The sequence below is a fragment of the Notamacropus eugenii genome, chromosome 2 (assembly GCF_028372415.1).
Source record: "Notamacropus eugenii isolate mMacEug1 chromosome 2, mMacEug1.pri_v2, whole genome shotgun sequence".
In the NCBI taxonomy this organism is placed as follows: Eukaryota; Metazoa; Chordata; class Mammalia; order Diprotodontia; family Macropodidae; genus Notamacropus; species Notamacropus eugenii.
The window spans coordinates 91195780-91221968 of record NC_092873.1 but is presented as its reverse complement, the minus strand read 5'-3'; the positions used below and the strand labels follow the sequence as shown (position 1 = coordinate 91221968).

At 45.9% G+C, this 26189-nt stretch overlaps 2 protein-coding genes across 8 annotated transcripts in view; one reads left to right on the top strand and one right to left on the bottom strand.

Moving 5' to 3' along the window:
• The window catches only part of SPDEF (SAM pointed domain containing ETS transcription factor), a 61197-nt gene extending 54757 nt beyond the window's left edge, over window positions 1–6440 (top strand). For 2 of the 6 annotated variants that reach the window (XM_072641804.1, XM_072641803.1), the window contains 3 exons: window positions 40–129; window positions 250–396; window positions 5812–6440. In XM_072641804.1, coding sequence (XP_072497905.1) covers window positions 40–129; window positions 250–396; window positions 5812–5990 — 416 coding nt within the window. In that variant the 3' untranslated portion in view covers window positions 5991–6440. Of the gene's footprint in view, window positions 1–39; window positions 130–249; window positions 397–4375; window positions 4609–5811 lie in introns of those variants that run through there. The other 4 variants (XM_072641807.1, XM_072641806.1, XM_072641805.1 and 1 more) reach the window with 4 other exon arrangements.
• A 2668-nt stretch (window positions 6441–9108) lies between these two features.
• The window catches only part of PACSIN1 (protein kinase C and casein kinase substrate in neurons 1), a 110059-nt gene continuing 92978 nt past the window's right edge, over window positions 9109–26189 (bottom strand). For both annotated transcript variants that reach the window (XM_072641801.1, XM_072641802.1), the window contains 9 exons: window positions 25272–25401; window positions 22598–22754; window positions 19993–20228; window positions 19294–19449; window positions 18526–18701; window positions 17539–17659; window positions 17288–17415; window positions 15777–15964; window positions 9109–15357 (listed from right to left, as the gene is read on the bottom strand). In XM_072641801.1, the coding sequence (XP_072497902.1) occupies window positions 15248–15357; window positions 15777–15964; window positions 17288–17415; window positions 17539–17659; window positions 18526–18701; window positions 19294–19449; window positions 19993–20228; window positions 22598–22754; window positions 25272–25334 (1335 nt within the window). In that variant the 5' untranslated portion in view covers window positions 25335–25401 and the 3' untranslated portion in view covers window positions 9109–15247. The remainder of the gene's footprint in view (window positions 15358–15776; window positions 15965–17287; window positions 17416–17538; window positions 17660–18525; window positions 18702–19293; window positions 19450–19992; window positions 20229–22597; window positions 22755–25271; window positions 25402–26189) is intronic.

Below are 26189 nucleotides of genomic sequence, written 5' to 3'. Positions count from 1 at the left end.
GGTCCTAAGGTCCCTGCCTTCCTCTTCTCTGACACTCAGGCTGGTGTCTCTGTGATTCTCATCAAGCCCTTCCTTCTGCTACAGCCACCTGGATGAAAGAGAGAACCTCTGGAGCCCTGCATGTTTGTGGTGAGCTTCTTGGGAGGCTTGGGTTTGGTGGGGAAGGGGATGGAGGGGGGAAGATAAGCCCAGGCAAGCAGGGGGCCCTGCAGGATTGAGCAGTGTGTCTCTCCTCCTTTCTTCCCTCAGCAGTGGGGAGTGAGGAGACCTGGAATGACAGCGAAGTGGACTCTTCCTGCTCCGGCCAGCCTATCCACCTTTGGCAGTTCCTTAAAGAGCTACTGCTCAAACCACACAGCTACGGCCGCTTCATCCGATGGCTCAATAAAGAAAAAGGTGAGTGATGAGAGTGGGGTGAGAAGGGCCATATTGGGAACTGAGGAGACCAAAGGAGAGGAGGACCCCTGCGCAAGAGGCTGGAGGAGGAGAGGGAGGGGAGAAGACTTCAGGCTTGGGAAAGGGGTGGGAGTCTAGACCTTAGAGACTCCCTGGGCCCAGTTTCAGAGAAGAAAACTGGTTTAAAGAAGGGCAGTGATGTGACCATGCCAGACCAGTTCAGATTCTTGGATTGGCATCTTGTCTACCATGTACTATTTTTTAATAGGATTTTATTTTTTCCAATTACATGTAAAAACAAATTGTAACATTCATTTTTTAAAAATTTTGAATTCTAAGTTTTCTTCCTCTCTCTTTCACCACCCCCTTTCTAAGACAGTAAGCAATTTAGTATAGGTTATATATGTGCAATCATGTAAAACATATTTCCATATTATTCATGACATGTACTATTTGTGTGGACTTGGTCAAGTTACTTCATATTTCTGTTTCCTGTTCTGTAAAAGGAAAGGGTTGGACCAGAGAGGAAGGGGAAAAGCATTTGTTAAGTACCTACTGTGTGCCACACTGGAAAAGGAAATGGCAAACCACTCCAGTATCTCTGCCAAGAAAATCCCATGGACAGTACTGACTTGCTATGTTCACGGGATCATGAGTAATCATAAACAACTGAACAACTGAACAAAAAATAGCAGCTGTGTGCCTGGGACTGTGCCAGTCACTTTGCAAATATTCTCTCATCTAACTCTCACAACAACCCTGGGAAGTGGATGCTATTATTATACCCATTTTTCAAATGAGGAAACTAAGGAAAGCAGAAGTTAAATGACTTGCCCAGGGTCACACAGATACTAAGTGTCTGAGGCTGGATTTGAACTTAGGTCATCTTGACTCAGGGCAGCTAGATAGTACAGTGGATAGAGTCAGGAAGACTCCTCTTCCAGAGTTCAAATCTGACCTCAGATGCCTACTAACTATGTGACTCTGAGAAAGTCACTTACCCTGTTTGCCTCAGTTTCCTCATTTGCAAAAAAAAAAAAAAAAAGCTGGAGAAGGTAATGACAAACCATTCCAGTATCTTTGCCGAGAAAACTCTAAATGGCGTCATGAAGAGTCATATACGACTGAAACAACTAAATAACAACAAAAACAAAATTTCATCTAATAAGATTTGGCCTTATGTTCTAGACTGTTGGAATCTTTTTGGGCACTGCTTCTGTAGCTGTTTATTTCAACAATGTGTCATTTGCAAATTTGGTAAGCGTGCCATCTGTGTTTTTATCCAAATCATTGATGAAAATGTTGAACAGAACAGGACCAAGGACAGATCCCCCCAGAGACCGCTGTTTATTTACTTACAAATATTTCGTTTGATCCTCACAACAACCCTGAATTGTAAGTGCTATTATTATCCACATTTTATAGATGAGGAAACTGAGACAAGCAAATGTTTAGTGATTCATCCAGGGCCACACAGCTAGAAGATATCTGACGTTGAATTTGAACTCAGAACTTTCTAACTCCAGGCCCAACACTGTCTACTTTATTACCTAGTTCCGGTCATTTCATATATTGTTCTTCTGGTCTTTCCTTCACTCTGCATCAGTTCATACAAGTCTTGCCATGTTTCTCAGAAACCCTCATAGTTACCATTTCACATTCATATAACACCATTGTTCTAGTATTCTCTGGTCAGTGGGTACTCACTTTGTGTGTGTGTGTGTGTGTGTGTGTGTGTGTGTGTGTGTGTGTGTGTGTGTGTGTGTGCATGTGTTGGGTGGGAAGGGGGTTCTTTCTACCACAAAAATTCATGCCTATGCTCTCATTTTTATTCTTTTTAAATTCTAATTTGGATTTTTAATTTTAACAAGTTAATAGTTTGGCAGCCAATTTGTAAAGGATCCCACACATCAGTAACCATCTATTTCCTGTCTGTTCAGTTATAGTCAAGGGTTTTTGGTTGTTATTTAGTGCTCGTCTTCTTTTTTTTTTTTTTAACTTTTTTTTATTATTATTTTTAATGTTTTACAATCACTGCCATAAAATTAAGATTTTATCCCCCCCCACCTACCTCCCACTACCCCCTTCCCTCCCCACGACTGCATACAATTCTGTATAGGTTCTACATATACTTTCCTATTGAGTACATTTTCACTATAGTCATGCTATGTAGTCGGACTAAAATAAATGGAAGAAATCATATAACAAATCAAAACATGATACACAAAAACACACACACACACACACAAACATGATCTGCTACATTCTGAGAATGACTTCCATATTTCTTTCTCTGAGTGTGGAAGGCATTTTGCCTTAGAAATCCACCATTGGAATGCCTTCCACACTCAGAGAGAGAAATATGGAAGTCACTCACATAATGTAACAGATCATGTTTGTGTATGTGTATGTGTTTGTGTATCATGTTCTGATTTGTTATACGATTTCTTTCATTTATCTTAGTTTGACTACATAGCATGACTATAGTGAAAATATACTCAATAGGAAAGTATATGTAGAATCTATACAGAATTGTATGCAGTTGTGGGGAGGGAGGGGGGGAGTGGGGGGTAGGTGGGGGGGATAAAATCACAATTGTATGGCAGTGATTGTTAAACATTAAAAATAAAAAAAAATTTAAAAAAAAAAAAAAGAAATCCACCATTGGGATTTTTTTTTTTAATAAGTTCTTGCATTATCACAAAATTCCAAGTCTACTAGAAAAAACTCTCGCACACTGTGGTCGTAGCTGTGCACAAAGTTCTCCTGGTTCTGCTCCTTTCACTCAGCATCAGATCATGTAAGTCGTTCCAGGCCTCTCTGAAGTCTTCTTGTTCATCATTTCTTATGGCACGATAGTACTCCATTACATTCATATACCATAATTTATTCAGCCATTCCCCAATTGATGGGCATCCCCTTGACTTCCAGTTTTTGGCAACTACAAAGAGAGCTGCTATAAATATTTTTGTACATGTGGGACACTTTCCCATTTTTATGATCTCTTGGGGATACAGTCCTAGTAGCGATATTGCTGGGTCAAAGGGTATGAACATTTTTGTAGCCCTTTGGGCATAGTTCCAAATTCCTCTCCAGAATGGTTGGATGAACTCACAGCTCCACCAACAATGAATTAGTGTTCCAACTCTCCCACATCCTCTCCAGCATTTATCATTTTCTTGTTCTGTCATGTTTGCCAATCTTATAGGTGTGATGTGGTACCTCAGAGTTGTTTTGATTTGTAGTGCTTGTCTTCTTGAATAACATATTCATGGTATGTGTTTTTTGTGCAAACTGCAAGCATTCAGCCTTTTGGGTTTCTTGATCCTGAGCCATATTTTCCAACATTTTTTTCACCATCCTTCTCCATGTGACAATGGCATTGTAGCCATCAAATAAATATTAAGTGTCAATTTTATTTGGAGGGACTTGGGGATACTAAGTCATATAATTTCTCTACCTCTTTGCCTTCTGACTCAGTCGTCATCAGTGTATAAGCTGCAGTTATTTTCATGTTGACCTTGCCTACACTTGGCATTAGCAGTTTAAAGGAAGATGGCCTCATGTCCCACAGAGAGCCATTTCTTGTTGCCTTCACCTTACATGACAAAATTGTCTTCATCTTCTATTTGCTTTTGTCAAGGAGGACCCATGCACCATTTTCCCATCTATCTGCATCCTCCTGATGTCTTCTGATTGCCTCTATTGAGAGAATGTGAAGATTGATACAATTCATTTCCTTCCAAAAAAATCTTATCCATTTCCTCCAGTTGTAAGCTGTCCTAGTGGTCACTGGACAAAGGTGTCACATTCAGAGTACCAGCAGTTAGGTTCATGTTTATAAGTGATCTAAAAACTCTGATTCTAAGCACCCTCTACCCCCTTTTCCAATACTTTGCCAACACCACTACAGAAAACGAAGGAGCCCACACAGAACTGAGGATCATTTTGTGTCTTCTCTTGTTTCATTGGTTCCCAGGTCATCATTGAAGTGGCCAGCCTAGTGGCAATGAGCCTAGTGACAATGAGCTGGCAAATTAGCCAACCTGGTCTTTGGGAAGCAGATGCCCTCTACTACAGGGATCATATATTTCCAACCTGGAAAGATTGTCAGAGTTTCAGAGCTCACACTTTGCTGGCATAAGCTTTGAAAGTCCAAGGCCACTTCTATGTCACCCTGAGGTACTAGAATAAAACTTTTGTTAGCATTAACCCATTAATGGCTCATCTTTGAGACAGAGACGTAGTGCAATAGATAGAGCACTGGACCTTGAATCAGGAAGATTTAAGTTCAAATCCAGCCTCAGACACTCACTAGCTGTGTGACCCTGGGCAAGTTATTTACTATTTGCTTCAGTTTCCTCATTTGTAAAATGGACCTACTATAATAGCACCCACATTGCAAGGTTGTTGTGGGGATCTAATGAGATATTTGTAAAGTGCTTTGCAAATCTTTAAAAAACTTATGACTACATGGCAACTATTATAAATGTTATCATTAGCTATTATAAACACTATCATTATTATTATCTAGTCATTCAACCAGTTTTGAATACATTTAATCATGTTATTATCTATTCCCCATCCATACATCTTTCCACAAGATTAGCAAGTTTAGAGACCTTGTCAAGTGACTTGTTGAAAAACTTACATCTAAGTGGTCTGACCACAGTTATACTACAAGTAAGTGGCAGGTTCAAACCCATGTCTTCTGACACCAGTAAGATGCTCTTTCCACTACTGCAGGCTCCTGCCTTTCAGGGGAATGTAAGAGCTATAAGACTTTAAAGAAGAAGTCATTATGGGCTAAAGAAATCAAAAGGAGGCAAGTAGCCTTGGTCTTGAAGTTGGAAGAGATTAAGATCACAGAAAGAGCAACTATAGGTAACCATTAGAAGATGCTTCTTGGTGGAACAGGATGAGAGGTACCAAAATGCTTATCTAAGAGATAACATCACATCTTGCCCCACTCCAGAAAGAGGATTTTAGGAAAAAGGGTAATCTGGGAGCCATTCGTCTTCAGTGATTCAGATACAGTCCTGCCTAAAGGCACAAAGATGGACTCAAAGGCTTACCAGAGTATTGGGATATTTCTAATTTGCTTGAAGAGCAGGAGAGGTTTAGGGAGAGGATGCACACACACACACACACACACACACACACACACACACACCCATCAACTCTTCTTTATTGCCCTACTACAACCTGGTCTAGAGTGAAGACCTTGACATGACCCTCCAAACATCACATTATCCCAAATTCTCCATCATCTAGGAAACTAATCTAAATTAACTCTATGTCCTTCCTTCTCTCTCTTTCTCTCTCTGTCTCTCTCTCTCTCTCTCTCTTTCTCTCACTCCTTCATCCTGTTCTCCTACCCTAATTCCTTACATTCACATGGCAAACCTTCTCCAGGCATTTTCAAGATTGAGGACTCAGCCCAAGTGGCCCGACTGTGGGGCATCCGCAAGAATCGTCCAGCCATGAACTATGACAAGCTGAGCCGTTCCATCCGCCAGTATTACAAGAAGGGGATCATTCGCAAACCCGACATCTCCCAACGACTGGTTTACCAATTTGTGCATCCTGTTTGACTGGGGACAACCCGGGATACAGGGAGTCAGGCGAGGGACAGAGCAGGACTGGGACCCTGATCTCACCCCACTGGCTTACCTCTCTCTCAGCTTGCCCCCACTCCAACCTAGGCTCTGCCTGCTCTACCCAGAAGCTCCTGACCCTAGTCAGTGCTGCTTGGAACTGTGCTCAGGCCAAGGGGACTGGGAAGGCTGAGCTCTAGGTTGGCTCGTTGCCCAACCCCAGGGCTGAGCCCTGTCCAAGGAACAAGGGGCCTGTGTGGGGGAGGTGGAGGATTAGTCTTCTCTTTGAACAAACACAAGTATATTCTCTGGTACTGGGGCCCTGTGGGGGTGGGGGTCTTTGGCCAAATTGTTGACCTGGCTCTCCTTCCAAAATATTAACCTACTGTCTTACCCTATTCTATGCTCTCTGATGGGGAAGAAAATACACACACACACACACAGTCACTGTGATTTAAGACTACTCTGGAATGACCTCCCAAGGGAGGGCTCTTTCAGCTGTTTATTGTCACTCTTCTCTCTCCCTGGCTTGGAATCCCAACCCAACTGAAGACTCCCAGGGGCCCCTTGATGCTAGTTATCAGCCTTTTCACTGTCAATTCATCTCGTAAAAGTTCACTGAGAACACGATCTGTGTTTTGGGCTAAGAATGGGTGGGTGTGGGTGGGAGGATGAATGCTAGAAAAGAAGTCGTGGTCCAGTTGGGGAGGCACCCACATACATAAACATGCACACAGATCAAAAATGGTAATCCAGCGCAATGTGTAACTAAGTACAGGCTGGAAGGGTTCAGAGGAGGGAGGGAAGGAAGGACTGATGAATTGTCTATGCTAGAGGAGGAAGATTCCAGAGAAGGCTTTTCAGAGGAAGAAGACAGGGAAGACTTGAAGAATGGGTAGGAATATGGAAAAGAATCTAGGAGAATAGTATGGAAGGGGATATAGGAGCCAAAGCAAAGAGGTAGAAATGAACATGATAGGAGGCAGCAAGTCTGTCTTTTTTAGCTCCATCCCTTGAATCCCTAGAGTTTGCCTAATCTGAAGCTAGGGTCCAGAGTGGGGTAAAAGGACTCCTTCTCCAAAGTCAAGGATAACAATGAGGAGGAAATCAGGACTGCCTTTCCCTTCCTTTTCCTTCCCAGCACAAGCCTGGGGTCATAGACTTGGCCCCATAGTTGCCTCCTGGAGGGGAGAGGGAAGAAGAACGGGATAAAGCAGCCCCAAGCCCCCATATCAGGCCCATCTGACCAGCACCTACTGCTATGACAGTAAAAGCAGGTGCCTCCCCATCTCCCCCCATCCTTCTTGCCAAAGGAAGCTTTTATCAATGTGAGTCTTTGGGAGGATATCAATGGTGGGTGGAGAAGGGGATGTGATCCCCTGAACCTTTCCTAGCTCCCTAGGGGATCATGCCTTATTAATGTGTCTGTCTCTCTTGATGGAGTCTCTTAGGTGAGCTCAGGTCAATGGGATTGTCAAATCCCCCACCCCTCCAGAAGTTAGTTGTTTATCTCTTTTGTGAACAGACCTTGAGATTCCCCATCCTATCAGGAGTGTTTCTGTGAATGTGTCTATTTCCAGACTTGTGAGGGTGGGAGAATTTGTGCCAACTGAAGAGGTGTGAGTATGTGCATATGAGAGAGGAGGTGGTGGGTGCAAATAGGTGTGAGCTTTAACGAGAAGGTCTGGGACTTAGCCCCATGGCAACTTGCTTGTTTAAGAGAAACTGTGATTCTCTCCTCCCTACCCCCACCCCCAAAGAATCACAGGATCATAGATTCAGAGCCAAAGGAACCTCAGAGGCCATTGAATTCAACTCCCTCGTTATATAGGCCCAAAGAGATTTACCTGAGCTGACACAGCTAGTTAGTGGAAGAGACAAAAATCCAACCCAAGACCTTTGAATCCAAAAGAGGAGATGAAGTCAGAGCCAAAGTGAGCCTCAGAGAACTGAGGGTTAACTGGACTGCCTTTTCCTACCCCCCAGCAGTTTTATTGTCAAGAAAAAAGTTTACTTTTGTGTTGAGCAAACAGACTGTTGGCATCTTCTGTGCCATCTGAATGCTCTAGCAAAGGGACTGCTTCTGTCTCTGTCCCCCTTGCCTCTGGCCTCTCCTGATCACCAAATCACAGAACCCGATAGTGGGAAGGGACAGCAGCCGCAGCTGATCCACACCAGCCAGGTTCCTGCTGGCCCCTCCTGTCCTGTCCCCATTTCTCCACTCTTTCTTCTCCCTAGTGGGGGAGGAGGAAGGCTTGCACCTCAGGTCAGATCCTTAGCATGCAGTTTGTTCAACAGGTTTTCTTTGTCTCCTCCCATTCTCTCTAGGGCTCATCTTCAGCTTCTCTGACTCTGTCTCTGACAGGAGTTTTAGGTAATTCTCTCCTTCCCTAACACCCCTCCCTCTCCCAGAACCTGGGGCTGGGAAGAATTATCTGGGTCAGGGGTGGGGAACCTGCAACCTTGAGGCCACATGTGGTCCTCGAGGTCCTTAAGTGCGGCCCTTTGAATCCAAATTTCACAGAACAAATCCCCTTAATAAAAGGATTTGTTCTGTAAAACTTGAACTCAGTCAAAAGGCTGTATCCAAGGACCTTGAGGGCCTTGAGGCCACAGGTTCCCCAACCCAATCTAGGTAGAAGAGCTATCTCAGGGATCTGAGGGAGGGAAGAGGCAGCGGAAAAGAAAGGAGGGTTAGATGGGCAGGAGAGGCTAGGACCTGGGGTGGGGGGGAAGAGGAGAAGCTCCGGAAAGAGAAACAGGAATGAAATGGGGTAGGGATAGGAGAGCAGCTCTGTCTAGTTGTATGTACTTCAAGACATGCACGGAGGTATAGGAGACTTCATCTCACAAATTTGCTTCCCAGACTTGGGCCCCTTGGCAACCCTGACAGAAACCTGCAGGTGAGGCTTGTATTATGCCAGCAAACTGTGCCCTGCCCCAACCACCACCCCTATCCCCGCCCCAAGCCAGACCAATTCCTCCATTTCCCCAGCATCTACTTTTGAGCTTCCAAACACTGGGCCCATGCCTCAACTCTTCAAAAAAGTCCTTACCCCCACCCCCACCAGGTGTGACTCCCATTACCAGGGTCCCACCAATAACCAAGCTCATATACATGAATAAAATAGTTTTGTCTTTATTCATAGATTTGGGGGTTGTCAAGGGGTCAGGGGATCTGATTGGGACCTGGGGTCCTTCCCCTCTATTATATCTGTTGGACAGAGAGGGGAGAGGGGACAGGCAGGTTGGACAAAGATGCAAACTCAGACTATGATGAAACAGCAATGGAATGGCCTTGTGTCACTGTATCTGCTCACCAGGCCCTGTTCTAGGACCTCAGAATTGACCATGAAGAGAACCTTCTTCAGAGGTTTGGTGGAAGATGGGGCAGGGGAGGAGGAGGGGAGGATGTTAATATACATCGGGTCGCCTGTTTTCTCCCAGAAACACACTGCTTGCAACCCTGTTCCAGTGAGTTTCTAATTTAGATAAAAGGACTGTCTCTCCCTAACCAACCACTTCTCACCAGTTTGGAGGCTGGACTATGATTCTTCTCAGGGAGACTAAAGCTGGGTTCTCTGAAATCCACCTCTTCACATTCTGTACCCTCCATTCATCCGTGCAAGATGCCCATGGCCAACCATGAGGTACTCCTCATGGGGAATATCTCTGAATTATAGAACCAGAGACTCTCAGAGTTAGGACTTTATCTTAGTGAAAGGACTGTATACTCTGACCCACCCTGCCCTGTCTTACCCCAGGGAAACCATAACTCTGCATCTAGTTTCCTTCTCACTCTAACCCACCCTCATCCCTACCCCAAGCCTTCTTTGCTCCTAGCCCTGGGGCTACAGCTGGGGAGAGAGTTCCCAGCTGGTACAGAAATAACCCTAAGCACCCCACTATTTGGAGAACTCTTGCCATATGAAGCAATTTCACTCAGGACAGGGACACTAGGCTTCCCTGCCTACTCTGGACAGTGGGGGTTAAGATAGATAAAAAAAGGCAATAAAACCTAATATAATAAGAATCAACCCTTCCCCACCTCCTATTTTACAAAGGAGGCAATTGAGCATAGAGAAGGGAAAATGATTTGTCCAAGGTCACCAAAGTAATAAGTAGCAAACTGGGATTACAGCCTGTCTTGATTCCAAATCTATCACGTTGCCTCTTTTTCCCCAATGCATGGTGTAGTTATAGATTTGGCGATGGCTCTGTCCTTGGATAGTTTTGCTTGAGTTGGGAGTGGAGGAACAGGAGTTAAGAGAAGAGTCTATGGGACAGATATTGGGAACTGGGTAGAGAAGGGAGCTGCTGGAGTAAGGGATGTGGCCAAGAAGTTCCCACAGTCACTACTGGTAGGAGCTCAGGAGCCCAGAGAACTGGGTTGTAGCAACATGAGGACAATTGCCAGGCCTTGGGAAGGCAGCCTACCAAACTTCCACCCCACAGCCCCTATCTCTGGCCTTATCTGTGCCCAAATCTCGAGCTCTCTGTCCCTCTATTTCCTCCATTAATCTTTTCCAAATACCCTCAATCCCTGGTAAACTCAGAACTAATTACAGAGTTAGTAGGGTCTTCAGAGGCTCTCTGGTTGTGTTCCTGCATGAATAAGTACCCCCCATGATATTCTCCATAAGAGGTTATCTAACCACTGCCTGAACATGATCAGTGGTAGGGACCTCACTACCACTTCAGCAGCCCAATTCCTCTCTAGGGTAGATATAATTGATGGGCAGTTTCTCCTTTTGTTGAGCTAAAAACAATTTCTTCTCAACTTCTATCTATTATTCCTCATTTTACCCTTGTTCTAATCCCTCTTCCAAATGGCACCTCTTCCAGTACTTGAACACAGCTGTCAGGTGCCCACTAAGTCTGAACTCCTCATTGGTATTTCTTGTTTCCAATGGTCTGTCTCCTCCATGAGAGGTCATCCAGTCTCTGCTGGACCTCAAGATAAGAGATGATGGCAAAGCTGGAAGGGACCAACCAGGCCAACCCCCTCCTCTCCCAGAACAGGAACCTGATGTCCAGAGAAGTCACTTGCCTGAGGATACTGAGCAAGTTCTTGGCAGAAAATGAGACAAGAACTAGAATTTCCTGACTTCTTGGGCCAGCGCCCTTTCTACAGCACCTCTTTTTCTCTCTGTGGACTTGCCCCATAATGGTAACCAGACTCTGAAAGAAAATCTCAGGATGTCTCTTAGAACCCAGGAGTAGAGGACATCCAAATTAAGAAAGTCCAAGAGATGGCAACAGATTTCTGGTTTTTATCCAGTCAATCACAGTATATAAATAGATATATGTGTGTATATATACGTATTTGTATGTATGTGTGTGTATTGTGGGGTGAGAGTGGGGATAGACTGCAATGGAGGAGTATGGTTGTGTGTGTATGTGCGTGTGTGTGTTATGGGGCCATAGGAATTCACCACTGACCTTCTCACATTCCTTTGTAGATACCCCTTTAAATCGGGCAAGTCAGGGTAGAAGCCAGCCCCAAAGTCCCAGAAAAGCAAGAGAAGGCTAATAGGGAAGTTCTCCTGGGACAGAGTGTGGGAATGGGGACTTCTCAGCAGTCAGAAGGGATAGAGGCCCCAAAACAAGTCCTTGGACATGGCTAGGTTGGAGTCCAGTGCAGAAAGAAAAGAAAGGAGACTTAGAGATTGGGCAAAGCAGCAACCCCTTCCTTTCCCTAACTACAGAGATGCCTCTGGACCTGTCTCTAAGAAAGAGTGGTATCCATGTCCTAAGATGCATGAATGTCCTATCATTTCCATGAAGATAGGTATGGGGAAGTGAGAAGGAAAGGAGAAAACAAGAGGCAGAGTCCCACTGTCCTAATTGACTTTAGGAATAACCAGGAGAGATTTGCTTCTGGAATCAAGAGCTGGAATAGAGTAGCTAAAATTTATATATTGTTTATAGTGCCAGACTTTGTGCTAATTGCTTTATGATGAGTATCTCATTTCATCCTCATAACAACCCTGGGAGATAGGTGGATTCCTGGACCCTTTCTGCCTATCCAGATGGGGTAAAGAGGAGTGTGTGCAACTGTTGATTGGAAGACGCCTGAAATAATGCTTTGAGTTTACAGGGACTATCTCCAATTAGACCAGAAGTCTAAAGTTGTATCAGTGATGAGGGAGAGGGAATGGGAAGACTTGGTGTGGTTAAAGTCTGAGGAGGGGCAGTGCACCTGGGGGTGGCTGCCTTTGACCCTAGGGAGAGATCAGACTCCAATTAGGTCCCCTCTCAGAACACTGCCCCTGGGCAACAAGGGCTCTGAGACTCTGGGAGTTAAAGCTTTAGGGTGAATTCCAGGAAAATAATAAAGTCAAGGCATCTGGAGGCAAATATATATATATACCCAAGAATTCTTTCTCTGGGGATTCTTTGTGACCCTGACTGAGTAAGGGGTTTCTATCCATGGTCCTGAGCTTCAAATTCCACTTCCACAGATCCCATTGGGCTTTAGCAACAATAAAGGGGGAAGGGGTAATCAGATTAAGGAATAAAGGATCTTGATGCTGTTAGGATTGGCTTCTGTTTAGCATGCTCTAGGAGGTGGAAGAAGATTGAAGATTTCCATAGGCTGGAATTGAGAGCTGCTAAGATCAAATCTCACCTGGTGCTGCATGGCCATCCATTGGCATCAGCTTCCCAGGGAAACCCAGTTATGGGATCGTACAGCTTTGTGGGTCACCAGGACACCCTTCACCATCATTACTCCCTACTACTAGACTCGGACATACTCCAGTAGCAAGATGGAGGCAGGGAAGGACCTGTTGTAGTCTTCTCTCATCCTATTCCAGGGCTACTGACCTTTGGTTTGAATGGAATTTATCTCCCAAGTGCCCCTGATAGGAGGAGGCACTAAAATTCTCCATCCCTAATATGTCCTGCCTTAAATTTTGGCAGGGAATTCTTTCATCCCTATTTGTAGGGACCACCAGCCTTCTACCTCAGGCCTCCTGAGCTCCCCTTGGCCATGGTCCAAGCTTGCCTAGACTAAGGAGGTGGGGAGAGAAGTGGGGAAGAAACAAGCTCACCACCTCCCTGACAAGGTGAAGATGGAGGAATCAAGAAGAGGAGACTTCAGGGAGATCAGACTATTGTGTCCTCAGGCAGTTGCCATCTTGCTCAAGTGTCAAAGTTTCCACTTTCTTGAGAACAAAGGCTGCTCCTCCCCATCCATTCTTCCTCCTAAGTGTATTGGGAATCATATGGAGTCCTGTCCAGTAGAGGGCCAGGTTGGGGGAGGGGGATGACCTCAGTTTCTAGGAGAAACTCTTGAGGATGAGGGGAGAGGGTGAAAAAGAGAGCAGCCTTAGGATTCTGAGTAGAGGTAGTGAGAGCCAAGAGGAATAATATCATTAGCCCTCTATGGGAATCTCTCCCCTTCCCCCTTGCCAGTAGCCCCACAGACCCAAAATTTCAAAGGATGGGGGTCTTGGGAGACAACCACAAGCTCACTCAAGCTTCTAGCGACAGAGTCTCTATGGTGCCTTCCCCAGGTCAGAAAGAGGAAGGGGAAGGAAGAGATATGCAGAAGTGGAAAAGGACAATGGGGTCCACGTGGCATATCTAGAAATAGAGAGTAGAAGAGGCAGGGTCCTACCTACTTGGGTTCTGAATGTCAAATATGATCAAATGTTGCCTTCTTGCATCCTCCGAGACAAAGTAGTTGCTACTGTTACTGATTTTGTCTGCAAGACATCAGACCTTTTCAGAAGTTTGGGGTCCTAGAAGCCATCCAGCATGTGTTTACTTGGGGGTGAGGTATCCATGTGTGGGTATATTTAGAGGGGTCATCCCTTCCATCCAGGTCAGCAACCATGACTGGGGTAAAATGACTGCCCTGAGGCAATTACTCTCCCTTTCCCACCACTGAGGGATGCTAAGAGTATAGATTTCTGGGATAGGCCATCCACCCAAGCTGGAGCTCACTCTCAGCTCCCCTAACCCAGGCTTAAGGATGGGAGAAAGAGTGGGCAGGAATAGTCTCACTGCTACAACCTTGATGATCCCAGTTGGACTCTGCACCAGCATCCTCTATCCTGTGCCACATGGGGCTGAGCCCAGAAACTTAGGAAGAAGAAGGTTGTTCCCTCTGTCCCCCAAAGGCCCTGGATCAGGGTGAGCCAAGATCAGGAGATGCTCAGGGCATCCTTACCTCCCCATCTCTCATTGCTGGGAGTGCCTGCACCTTTAGTCTCCCCAAACTATTCAGTGGAAGCTACCATCTCCCATCAACCCCAGTTTGGAGGGAAGGGGTCCATCCTACCCTCCTTCTTCTCCACTTTCTCCATAGCCAGCAGGAGAGGGGATAAAATAGAATAAGAAAAGCACATGTAAGAATAGGAAGACCTCAGAAAGCCCAATGGAAGACTTAGAGACCGAAAGATCTCACCCTCCCTTAGACAGCAGTCCTCTGGTGGGACACATATGGGAGGTGGAGGGGTGGGCTGTCCTCTTATGGAAGAAGAAATAGGAAAGAAAAAAAGAGAGAGACAGAGAGATCCTTGAGAAGGAGTATGGGGAGTGGGTGGAAACAAGAATCCTTAGAGATCAGTGTGGTCTAGTAGAAAAAGCATTGGATTGAGGAGTCAGGAGTCCTGAGTTCTTGTCTGCTTCTACCCTGCGATGTGACCTTAGACCAGTCATTTTCCCTTTCCAGGCTTCAGTTTCTTCCTCTATAAAATAATGGGGCTAGACTAGACAGTCTGTAAGGTCCCTTCCAGCTCTGACATTCTGTGAGCCAGCCTGAGGAGAATGGATGGGAGTCAGGGATTCTGGAAGAGGGGGTCTTGGGAGACTTCTGAAGGACACAGAGAAACAGACCTCTTTGATGAGATCTGAAGACCAAGAGCCCTTGCCAACATTGCTGGCTGAGGCTGTGGCCCCTCACCTGCAGGAGGATTACTTCCCCAACCCTACCCCTTCCCTGCCCCCACTCTATGGTGCTATTTTGAATGCTTGTTTCTGGTTTTACTTTGTTTTTCTTTTTTTTCTATTTTTTTCTTCCCAAGACGACTTTTAAAAAAATAAAAGCTTGACTGGAAAATATGTCTGGAACTCTATGGAGGTGGGGCAGGAGGAATGGGTTGATTGTGGAAGAGGGTGGATCCGAAAGGACAGAAGACAGAAGAGGGTTGGCAAGGAATGAAGGGTATAGATGGTGGAAGGGAGACTGGGAGGGATAGAGAGCAAAGGCATGAGGTGGGCTGATGGGGGATGGGGAGAGACAGTTAGATGGACTCCACATAGTTGGCGGGATAGAGACCAAGTTGCCCACTGTCCAAACGGCCTCGGCACCAACCCTGCTCATCTTCTTCTCCCAGTTTGGTGAGCTCATCTCCTGGAGGGACACAACAGGAGACAGGGTTAGTGGTTGGGGAAGAAAGGAATGTGGTTTGAATATGCATCCCCAAGACTCTTGGAATGAGGACCCTTAATTCTACCCTATATCCTGTCTGCCAGGCTCCCAATATTCCACAATTCCTTGTTCCACATTCCATCCTTTGTCCCCTGACCCCTTGCCTTTCAGGTCCCATATACCTTCACTCTTGTAGTCTGCTACCATATCTACATCTATCCCTCACTTTGTGAAAGCCTTTGTTGAGCCACTCCAATATTCCCTGCTGCCCTCTCACAACTGTCCCCATGTCCCCAACTTTCATAATTCTCTATGTCTACTTAGCATCTAATCCCCAGACAGAAACTCTACTCCTAGCTCACCCATGTCCCATGCCCCTGGGCCCTCCTCCTAGGTCAAACCTGCTTTGAAGCTGAGCTCGTCCTGCTCCTGACCATCATAATCATAGAGTGCCCGAACACGCACCCCCTTGGCATCATCCTCAAAGGGGTTGGCACCCCCGTTGGCCTCACCCGCCCCGAAGGGATTTCCACTTTCATCATCAGACCACTCAGCAGCATACGGCTGGTTTCGGTCATAGCTGCTGACGCTGAATGGAGGGGGACAGGGGAAGAGGGAAGATCATCATTGGTCTTGTCCTCAAGGGGCTTCCCACACTCCCCAGCACAAATCACAGATTCACAGAATTTTAGGGATTAAAGAGATCATGGGATCAATCTAGGTCAACCCATACACCAAAAGAATCTCTATTATAATAAACCCCACAGTTAGTTGGTCATTCAGCTGGTATCAGGTTCTAGAGTGAGGGAGACCTGAGTTCAAATGCTGCCTTAGACACTTATTAGCCATGTGTTCCTGGGGAAGTCACTTAGCCTCTGTTCAGCTCAATTTTCTTCATCTGTAAAATGGCAATAATAATAGAATACACCTCCCAGGATTGTTGTGAGGATCAAATAAGATAATATTTGTAAAGCATTTATGAAGTACTACACAAATACTAGCAAGAAAACAAAATGAGAGGCAGCCCATCACCACTTAAAGCATCCCATTCTACTCTGGAACAGCTCCATGAATTAAGAAATTTTTCCTAACATCAAGACCAAATCTTCCCCTTTGCAGCTGGCACCCATTGCTCCTGGCTTCCACCCTCTAGAGCCAAACAAATAAGTTGAATCCCTCTTTCACATGGCAGCCTTCCAAAGACCCTGCTCCAAACTTCTCTAAATGATGGAAAGTGCTAGAGGATGAGATCAGGAAAAGGGAGAAACTCTTCTACAGTGGTCTAGAGTCAAGGGTTCAAATCCCAGCTTTGCTTCTAACTAAGCAAGCAATCCTGACATCACTTCTTGGGGGGAAAAAGTTTGTGCCTCAGTTTCTCCATCTATAAAATGGAGCTACAGGCAGGCTTCATTTTAAGCAATCTCAGGAAAGAGGGCATCTAATTATTTGCATTACAAAGAATCATTTCCTTAAATTGTGTCTCTTCCCCTGATACATTCCAAATAAGATTCAATTTAAGCATCTTTTATCAGAATGCTATCACAGTATATAATGCTATCACAGGGGCACATGAAATCTTTCCTGCTCTATCTACTGAACTAGGCTGCCAGGAATAACAAAAAAAATGAATAAATAAATTGGAGAGGGTGTGGGGAAACATTTTTAAATACTTTAGGAATATGAGGTGATATCATTGTTATTCAATTATAAGGGACTTCCAAGGCCACCTAGTCCAACCTATACCTGCTAGAATTCTAGTAATTCATAATACAATAGCTATATATAGAATATATAATCATTTTATTTTAATAATAGACCCTGCTTGCCCAACGCTTGGACATATCTCTTGGCAACAAGGAAGCTCCAGTGGGGGACCAACTTGGGAGAGAAGGTATGCCCACCTGGTACTCACCTGCCACGGTCCCCAGCCTGGGCCATAGACTCTACCGCCCCCGAGGCATTGGTCAGGGTCACACCCTCGTTCTTCTTCGGCAGTTTCTCCTTCCTGGTGATGGTGTGGGTGAGGTCTGGGTTCCACTCCTAGTGGCAGTATGGGGTATGGGTATCTGTAAGTCTGCTCCCTGCTCCCTTCACTTAACTCCCTCTTCCTGGCCCTCCCTGCCCCAAGTCCACCTCTACACCTCAAGAAGGCAGGACACTGACCTCAAACTGGGGCCAATTCATGGGCATGCCAGGCCCACTGGTGCTTCGGAACCACTTGAGGTCTTCCTGGGCATCGGCCGTCCGGATTGTCTGCTCCAGCTCACGGTACACATTGATGTAACTGGGCAAGGGAGAAATCAGGGGAGGTCACTCATGTCTCTGCCTGAAGTTCAGGGGGAGAAACAAGACTACACCCAGGGTCCAAAGATAAGCTCAGGTCACCTTCTAGAAGGCATCAGGATTCTTCTGAGGGCACTTCAGGTCACTTCAGATCAGAGAGACCCAAGTTTACTTACCAAAAAGGATGGGCACAGAGGAGGTGCCTACCTAAAGCTGGTACAAAGATACCCTCTGTTCCCATGCAACAGTAGCAATTGAGCCCAGAGCCTCTTCCTTCTTGCTCCTCCTATTCTGTCAAATTGTAGTATTAGAGAGACATCGTGATCTAGCAGATAGGCTTGGAGACTTGGAAGGCTTGGGTTCAAATGCTCTAACACTTTCTAGCTCTAGGACCAAGGGCAAGTTCAAATGATTCTCTTTGACCCTCAGTTTCTTCATCTGCAAAATGGGGACAATGATACCTGTAGCACCTACCTTACTAGGTTGTTGTAAGAATTAAATGAGATAATGTTGGTCAGTCAGTCAGTAAATAAATATTTAAGTATCTACTATATGCTAGGAAAAGAGTATCTAGGTGCAACAGTGGATAGAGTGCTAGGTTTGGGGTCAGTAAGACCCAAGTTCAAATCCAGCCTCAGATACACACTAGCTGTATGACCCTGGACAAGTCACTTAACCCTGTTTACTCAGTTTCCTCATCTAGAAAATGAGCTGGAGAAGGAAATGGTAAACCACTCCAGCATCTTTGCCAAGAAAATTCCAAATGGGATCATGAAGAGTCAGACACAACTGAGAATGACTGAACAACTACAAAATGTGCTGAGCCCTGTGCTAAGCATCTGTACATATATGTGGGGTGCTGGGTACCTGCTGCTTTCTGCCAAGTTGAGGTGGCGCTTTATATCCAAGAGCACCTCCTTCAGGAAAACCAGCCTCTTCTCCTCGAACTGCTGGCATTGTTCAAATACCTGCTCCATGCCTTCCATGTACTGGGGCGTTGACTTGCCAATCTCATCCAACACCTTCTCATATTTCTCCTGGGTCTGTTGAGGAAGGAAGAAATGTAGGGAAGGAGGAAAGAAGAGAAAGAAGGAAGGAAGGAAGGAAGGAAGGAAGGAAGGAAGGAAGGAAGGAAGGAAGGAAGGAAGGAAGGAAGGAAGGAAGGAGGGAGGGAAGGAGGGAGGGAGGGAGGAAAGGGAGTAGGGGCAAGCTGAAGCCTGAGGACTTTTGGGATCTTTCCTGCCACTCCCACCCCCACTACTCCCATCCAGGGGTCATGCTGGTAAATGTTTAACAACAGCTCTCAAAAAATAAAGAAAGAGCTCACCACACTTTTAAGTTTAAATTGTATTAACATCTCCTTCACTTTCACATTTCTGGACTTATGATTCTTTATCTTTGATGATTTCTAAAGTGTAAATGCTCACCCTGAAAATGTAACATCTAACAATCGGTTCTAGCGAGGTGGTATGAGTTGGCTCAGCACATGCCTACATCCATTCTCCCCATGCTGGAGCCTGGGTTAGGCCCCTGCCCCCAGTGGACCACTTCCCCTCCCCCCCACTCCATCATCTGCAGGCCTGCCCTTCCACATGCTCTCCTCCCCTCTCCGCACTCCCAGCTGCAGACTCAGACCTTCTGTACATCCTGCTTGCACTTGTCCACTTTGTCCTGAAGTTTCTTCTGCTGTTCCGGGGTGACTGACTGCTCTGCCTTGCTGTTGGCCTCCCGGGTCACTGCCAGCTTCTCCTCCTTGCAGGCCAAGTGGTAGGCTTTCTTTGCTGCCTCCAGCTTTCAGAGATGTGAAAGTTAATAGCCAGCATTTATATAGTGCCTTAAGATGAGTGAAGCTGTGAGGCAGGGACTATACCCATTTTACAGATGGAGAAACTGAGTCTAGAAGAGGTGATGTGAGTTGTATCCTCAGTGTCTAGCCCAGGGCCTTGCAGTAGCGGGGACTTAATTACTCATCGTTGAATGACTAACTGAATAAGAACAGGGCCCCTTCTTCTTTCCTCATTGACAAGGCAATGACCTTATGGACACCCTCCTTCTAGAAAACAATATCCTTTGGCCAGGAATCCCTCTCTGTAGATTCTAATAGCATTGTAGACTTGGAGCTGGAAGGGATCTTAGAGGCCATGGGGCTCGACCCCTAGTTTTATGGATTAGGAAACTGAGGCAGAGGATAAGGGACTTGTCCAAGGTGACACAGCTAGTAGTTGTCTGACTCCAGGGCCAGTGTTCTATCCACTACAACATGCTGCCTTTCTATAGGTTTCCCATTGCTACCCACCCTTCCTTCTAGACCCTCTCCCCCACCTAGCCTGGTACCTCTTTCATCTTCTTGGCCCAAGGTTTCTGTGCTTTCCGGAAGCCATCCTCAGCCTCCTTAGTCTCCTTGAAGCCTCCCATGATCTGCTTGTGGTAGGCATCCTTCTGCCAGTTCTTCACCTTCTCCAGGTCATCATTGACCAGACTGTTCTTCACGTCCTGATGCAGCTCACTCACCTTATCGGCCTCTGTCATGATGGCACCCCATGCGCGCTCCAGGCTGCCATACTGTGGGCCTGTAAGCAGAGAACCAATGCCTGGGCATGAGCTGGGTGAGACACAGCAGGTGCTCCCCTGCCTCAGACACCTTCACAAGACTGAAGGAGGGCAATCCTCCCTCTCCTGTTCCCCCTGCACCCAAGGCTGGGCAGGCAACCCAAGAAAAGCTCACATCTAACTCTTGCTGCACCTGGGGTTCCCTGGGTTTGGTTTAATTCAACAAAAGCACCTTTCGTGTGCCAGGCACTGTGCTAGGCTGAGGTCAAGGGGGCACTGAAAGCTTAGATTCAACAGGCTAGAGCTTTGGGTCAAATCCAATAAGATCAAATTTCGTAGGGCTAAACATAAAGTTGCCACATCATAAATTTAGAGCTAGAAGAGACTTCAGAGGCCATCTAAATTCTAGACCAACCCCTTCATCTTACAGAGGGGGAAATGGGGGACCAGAGTGGTCAAGTGATTTATTCAAAATCACACAGATCATTTAATATATATTTTAAAGTCACAAAGATAAGCATCAGAGGCAGAATTTGAGCCTAGGTCCTCTAATGTTAAATTTAGTTCTCCTTCTACTGTGTTCTCCTCCAGACATGTCTTCCTTTTTTCTGAATCCTACCCAGGTTATATGGTTACAGGATTTGAAGTGGAAAGGGATCACCTTAGAAATCATCAAGTCCAAGCCCCTCATTTTATACATGAAGAAACTAAAACCTAGAAAGAGGAAATGACTTGTCTAAGGTCATATAGTTAAGTGAAAAAACTGGGGCTTTAAATCCAAGTGTTCTGTCTCCAAACACAGTACATTTACCGCTATATCACAACCCCACAATCTCTACCTCAAAAGAGTTTCTCTTTTTTCTTGTCCATCCATTAAGGCCCAAGTTATAGGAATATGAGCTAGAAAGGACCTCCAGTGCTGATCTACCCATCCCCTACTTTTACAATGGCTCTCAGAGGTAAGAAACCTTGCCAAAGGTCACACAGAAAGTGAATGTCAAGGGTGGGATCTGAACACAAGTCCTCTGACTGCACAGTCAGGGCATGGCTTCCATAGTGCCATGTTGCCTCCCTTAATCCTGTTTCCTCTAGGAAGCCTTTCCTCACCTCTGAACTCCAAGTGTTCTTCCTGTATAGACTATGACTTGTCTTTCTAGTCCCTTATTTGTGTGTGCTTACATGCATCACGTGTGTGTATATCTGTGTGCATAAGCATGAGAGTCTTATCTCCCTATCCTGCTGCAAGATCCTTAAAAGTAAGGACTAAATCCTATACACCGGACTTGGAGTCAGGAGTTCAAATCCAACCTCAGATACTAGCTATGTGACTCTGGGCAAATCACTTAACCTCTATCTGCCTCAGTTTCCTTAACTGTAAAATGGAGATAATAAGAGTACCTACCTCCCAAGGCTGTTTTAAGAATCAAAGGAGATAATATTTGCCAAGTGCTGAGCTCATAGTAGTGACTTCATAGATAATGGTTCCCTCCCCCCCAACCCTAGTACTTCTGAATGGCCCGTGGTGAAGAAATCTTTCATTTTGGGTAGTAGTTCCTTGAGCTTTTCATTCTCCCTCTCATCCTCAGCAGAAGGTGCCCCAGCTGCCTTTATCCTTTCATCCGGCATAGCCAGCCTCTTCTTAATGATGTCCACAGATGGTGAACTGAGACACAACCTCTCCATGTCTAGCACAAGCCTGGGCACACAGTTGGTGCTAAGTAATGATAATAGTTCCGATTTCCATAGTGCTTTAATGTTTACAGAGTACAGATGCACAATCCCACAAAGCTGCCCTTCTTTATTACCTCCATTTTACATCTGAGCAAACTGAGGGTCAGAGAGATGAAGGGACATGTCTAATAAATACTTAGAGGATCATACAATCTAAAGCCGAAAGGGATTTTAGCCTTCATCTTGCTCAAGTCTTTCATTTTACAAAAGCAAAAATTGAGACTTAGCAGGAAATAACTTACCTGAGGTCACTTAGATAGTAAGAAGCAGAGCTAGCACTTGGAGCCAGGCTCTCTGACTCTAAACCCAGGGCTCTTTCCTCTATGCCACTCTTATTAAATGACTGAATGACTAAAATGTACATGAGATCAAGGTGAGACCAGGACGTGGCTAGGAGGTGGCCCACTTCTTGGGGTAGGCTCCCTCCCATGATCTCCCTCCCCTCCTCAGGCACAGCCTCCTTCAGTTAGAGGGGCCACAATCACCCAGCTGGTTCTAATAGGGCCCATTTGCCCTTTGTCCCTAGGAAGGGGTGAGGGGTGAGGGGCTAGATCCCCTGCTCATGCTCCTCCCCCAGGCATGGGAGTGGGGGTGAGAGGTACCCGAGGGAGGTGGGTATAGCTGTTGTTGGCTGGTTTGGGGGAGAGCACCAGGGCACCTTTCTCGAGGAGCTGGCGCCAGCGCTTGGCCCAGTCTGTGAGCTGCTGGGCGTAGGCCTTCTCGATCTTAGCCCGCTCATGAAGGCAGCTCATGAGGTCGTTGCAGAGCCGGTGGCCATCATCGATCCGCTTGACCGTCCGCTTGTAGTTTCCCACCTGGAGGAACCCCAAGGACAAATGGGCAACCCTACTCGCTGGCTCCCCTGACTGTTGTTGCCTCTCAAGTGGGACCTCTCTGGGCCTCACCACTACCAATAGCCTGGCCATGTATATCAAGAATGATTTTCCTAACCGTCCCCTAAGAGCAACAGCCAAACCCTCCCCCAAATCATCATAATCATAACAATTTTAAGAGCCTCCCTCACAAATACCCCCTCCCCAGTCATATCCTGTTGTGTACAACAGGTGCCTATCCTGAGCATGGAAGGGCTGGGACTACTGAGGAAGGTGACCCAGCAGAAACCATCCTGCCCCCCACCCCATCCCACCTTCTAGCCTGGTCCACACTCCAGCTTCCATATTTCCCACCATCTACCAAACCTAGAGGGAAGAAAAGTAGATGAGCCCCAAGCAGGTTGGGTAAGGGGCAGGAGAAAAGTTGAGAAGAGAGAAGCAAGAAAAGAGAAACTCATATGTTCTTTAAATGGAGAGAAATGGAAGAGGAAAGAGGCAGAGAAATAGAAGGTCATAGAGAGGCAGGCAGAGGATATGAGAGAGGTGAGGGGAGAGGATAGCAGAGAAATGAAAAAAAAACACACAGAAGGATGGGTGAAAGGTAGGATAGATCACACAAAGGGTAATACAAGGGTAAGATAGCACTTTTAGGTTTACAAAATGTTTTCTTCACATCCACCCGGTGAGATAAGTAATCAGAGCATTAATCTCCCCATTTTACAGATATGTCAACTGAGGCTCAGAGAGGATAACTTGTCCACAGTTCAACAGTTAGTAAGGATGGCATAAGGGACAGGAAGCAAGGGAGATATGAGTTAAAAGACTAGGATTAGGGCATTAGAAGCAAAGAAATGAAGGCTTAAAAGAGAAATGCAAACCCCTCCCCAGATTAAAATTTAACAAAAGCTCTACTTACCTTTTATTAATTACTCAATAATAAGGGACAGGGCTTAGATCTGTGATTTCATTGATTTAGGGAACTCCCAAGAAGAAGACTCCCTCCACTTTCCTGCAACATTACTCTTGGAGAGTTGCCTAGGGTACTAAGAGGTCAAATAATCTATCTAGGGTCACACAACCATTGTACATCAGAGGCAGAACTTGAATCCTGGGTCTTCTGGACCTCTGAGGCCACCTCTCTAACCACTGTACCACAGCTATGGCCATCATCATCATCATCACCATCATCATCATCTCCTCATCTTCCTCACCACTATCACCACCATCTTCACCATCACCATCCTCACTCTCATCATCACCATCATCACCATCCTCCTCCTCCTCTTTTTCATTGGATTCATTATCATCACCATCACTGCCATCACCCTCATCATCCTTACTTTCATCACCACCATCCTCCCCATTATCATCCTCACCATCACCATCTTCCTCCTCCTCCTCATTATCACCATCCTCCTCCTCCTCTTCTTCATCACCATCACCACCATCATCACCTTCATAATCCTTACATTCATCACCACTATCATCCTCCTCCTCCTCCTCCTCAGCACCATCATCCTCACTCTCATCAGCATCCATCATCATCACTCATGCCTATAGTGTTTTCCTTTTTACAAAGCCCTATTCTTTCCTCACACCATCCCTGTGAGGGAGTTCCCTCCTCCATTTTTTTGGTTGCTGTGTAGTTGTTTTCAGTCACGTCTGACTCTTTGTGACCCCATTTGAGATTTTCTTGACAAAAATACTGGAGCAGTTTGCCACTTCCTTCTCCAGCTCATTTTGCAGATGAGGAAGCTGAGACAAACCAGATTAAGTGACTTGCCCAGGGTCCCACAGTTAGGAAGTGTCTGAGGCCAGTTGAACTCAGGTCTTCCTGCCTCCAGGTATGGTGCTCTATCCACAGTGCCACCTAGATGTCCATTACTCCTTTTAGTTACTAAATAAATAAGGACCCTGATAACCACTCCCTTCACTCCCCCACCCCACAAATATGCAGCCCACAATGCATAGGACTTCTAAAACAGAGGCACAGGGCACAAAATAGATAGCTGCTATTTTAAGCTTCTAAAAGAGGAGGAAGAGAGGGTGGAAGGTATGAGAGAGACACAAAATGGCAGCCAAAGGTTTAATTTGGGTTGGTGGGTCTTGTGATGTCTCAGGGGAGGCAGGAGAGTGGATGGAGGTTCCCTGAAATGGTTGCCTTGCTCCCTCTTGTGGCTACAATATGCCAAATCAATTCTCCAGAAAAGCTGTGAAGGAGGGCAGGGAGGAAGTAAGGAAGGGTAGAGGTTTGGGTAGGGAGAGGAGGGGGAAAAATAATACCAAGGCAGGTCAGTAAGGGAATCCAGGCCCAGGTGCTACTGAAATATCTGATGTCAAGGTGGACAGGAAAGAGTTGGGCATTACTCCCACAGGACTGGCACAGGGCACCCCCAGGTTGTGGTTCCTTCTGTGGAACATTAGTGGCAGAGGGAGAACTGGAATCTGGGAGAGAGGGTTATGTCGGAGGAAAGATTGGGGGTGTGGGGGAAATCTCACCTCCCAGAAGCTGTCTGTGATCTCCTCCATTGAAGGTGCAGCCTCATCATAGGAGCCAGACATGGTGCCCAGGGCTGGGGGTTGAGGCTGGGCACTGGGCTGCAGCCAGGGACAAACCTCTGCTCATGCACTAAAAGATAGGAGAGAAAAGAGTGGTAAATAAAACAGAGAAGGGAGATGTGGAAGCCAGCTCTCCCCCTCTATCCCACTCCCAATTACCTCTGCCCACAGCTTTAAAGCCCTGAACCTAGCTGAAATCTCAGATGTATATAAAGTTTTGGGTCATAAGGGACCTTAGAAATCATCCATTCCACTCTCCCCATTTTACAGAGAAAGAAACTGAGGTTCAGAGACGTTAAACGATTTGCCTAAAATCACAAAGTTTTTCAGTAACAAAGCCAGAACCCAAGTCTCTTGACTTCCATTCTTATTTAGCGGTCTTTGCATTAGCTCTGTAATCCAGGTGCAGATCTGGCAGAGAATTCAAAGATGGGTCCTTAAAAGGGTCATTCTGGGTAAAGTAGCACTGAACCACATCTCATCCAATTCCCAGATCTTAAATCTCTGGTGGAGTGCATTATGGAATCTCATTCCTCCCACTTTGGACAGTGGGGATTCCTCCTGGGTTGTACCAACAAACCAGTGCTGATTTTGTTGCAGTTCAGTTGTTTCAGTTGTGTCCAACCTTTTATGAGCCCATTTGGGGTTTTCTTGACAAAGACGTTGGAGTGATTTGCCATTTCCTTCTTCCAGCTCATTTTACAGATGAGGAAATTGAGACAAACAGTTAAGTGACTTGCCGAGGGTCACCCAACTACTAAGTATCTGAGGCCAGATTTGAATTCAAAAAGATGAGTCATCCTGACTCCAGTACTCTCTCCACTGTGCCACCAATATTTTAGGTTAATTCATCCAAAA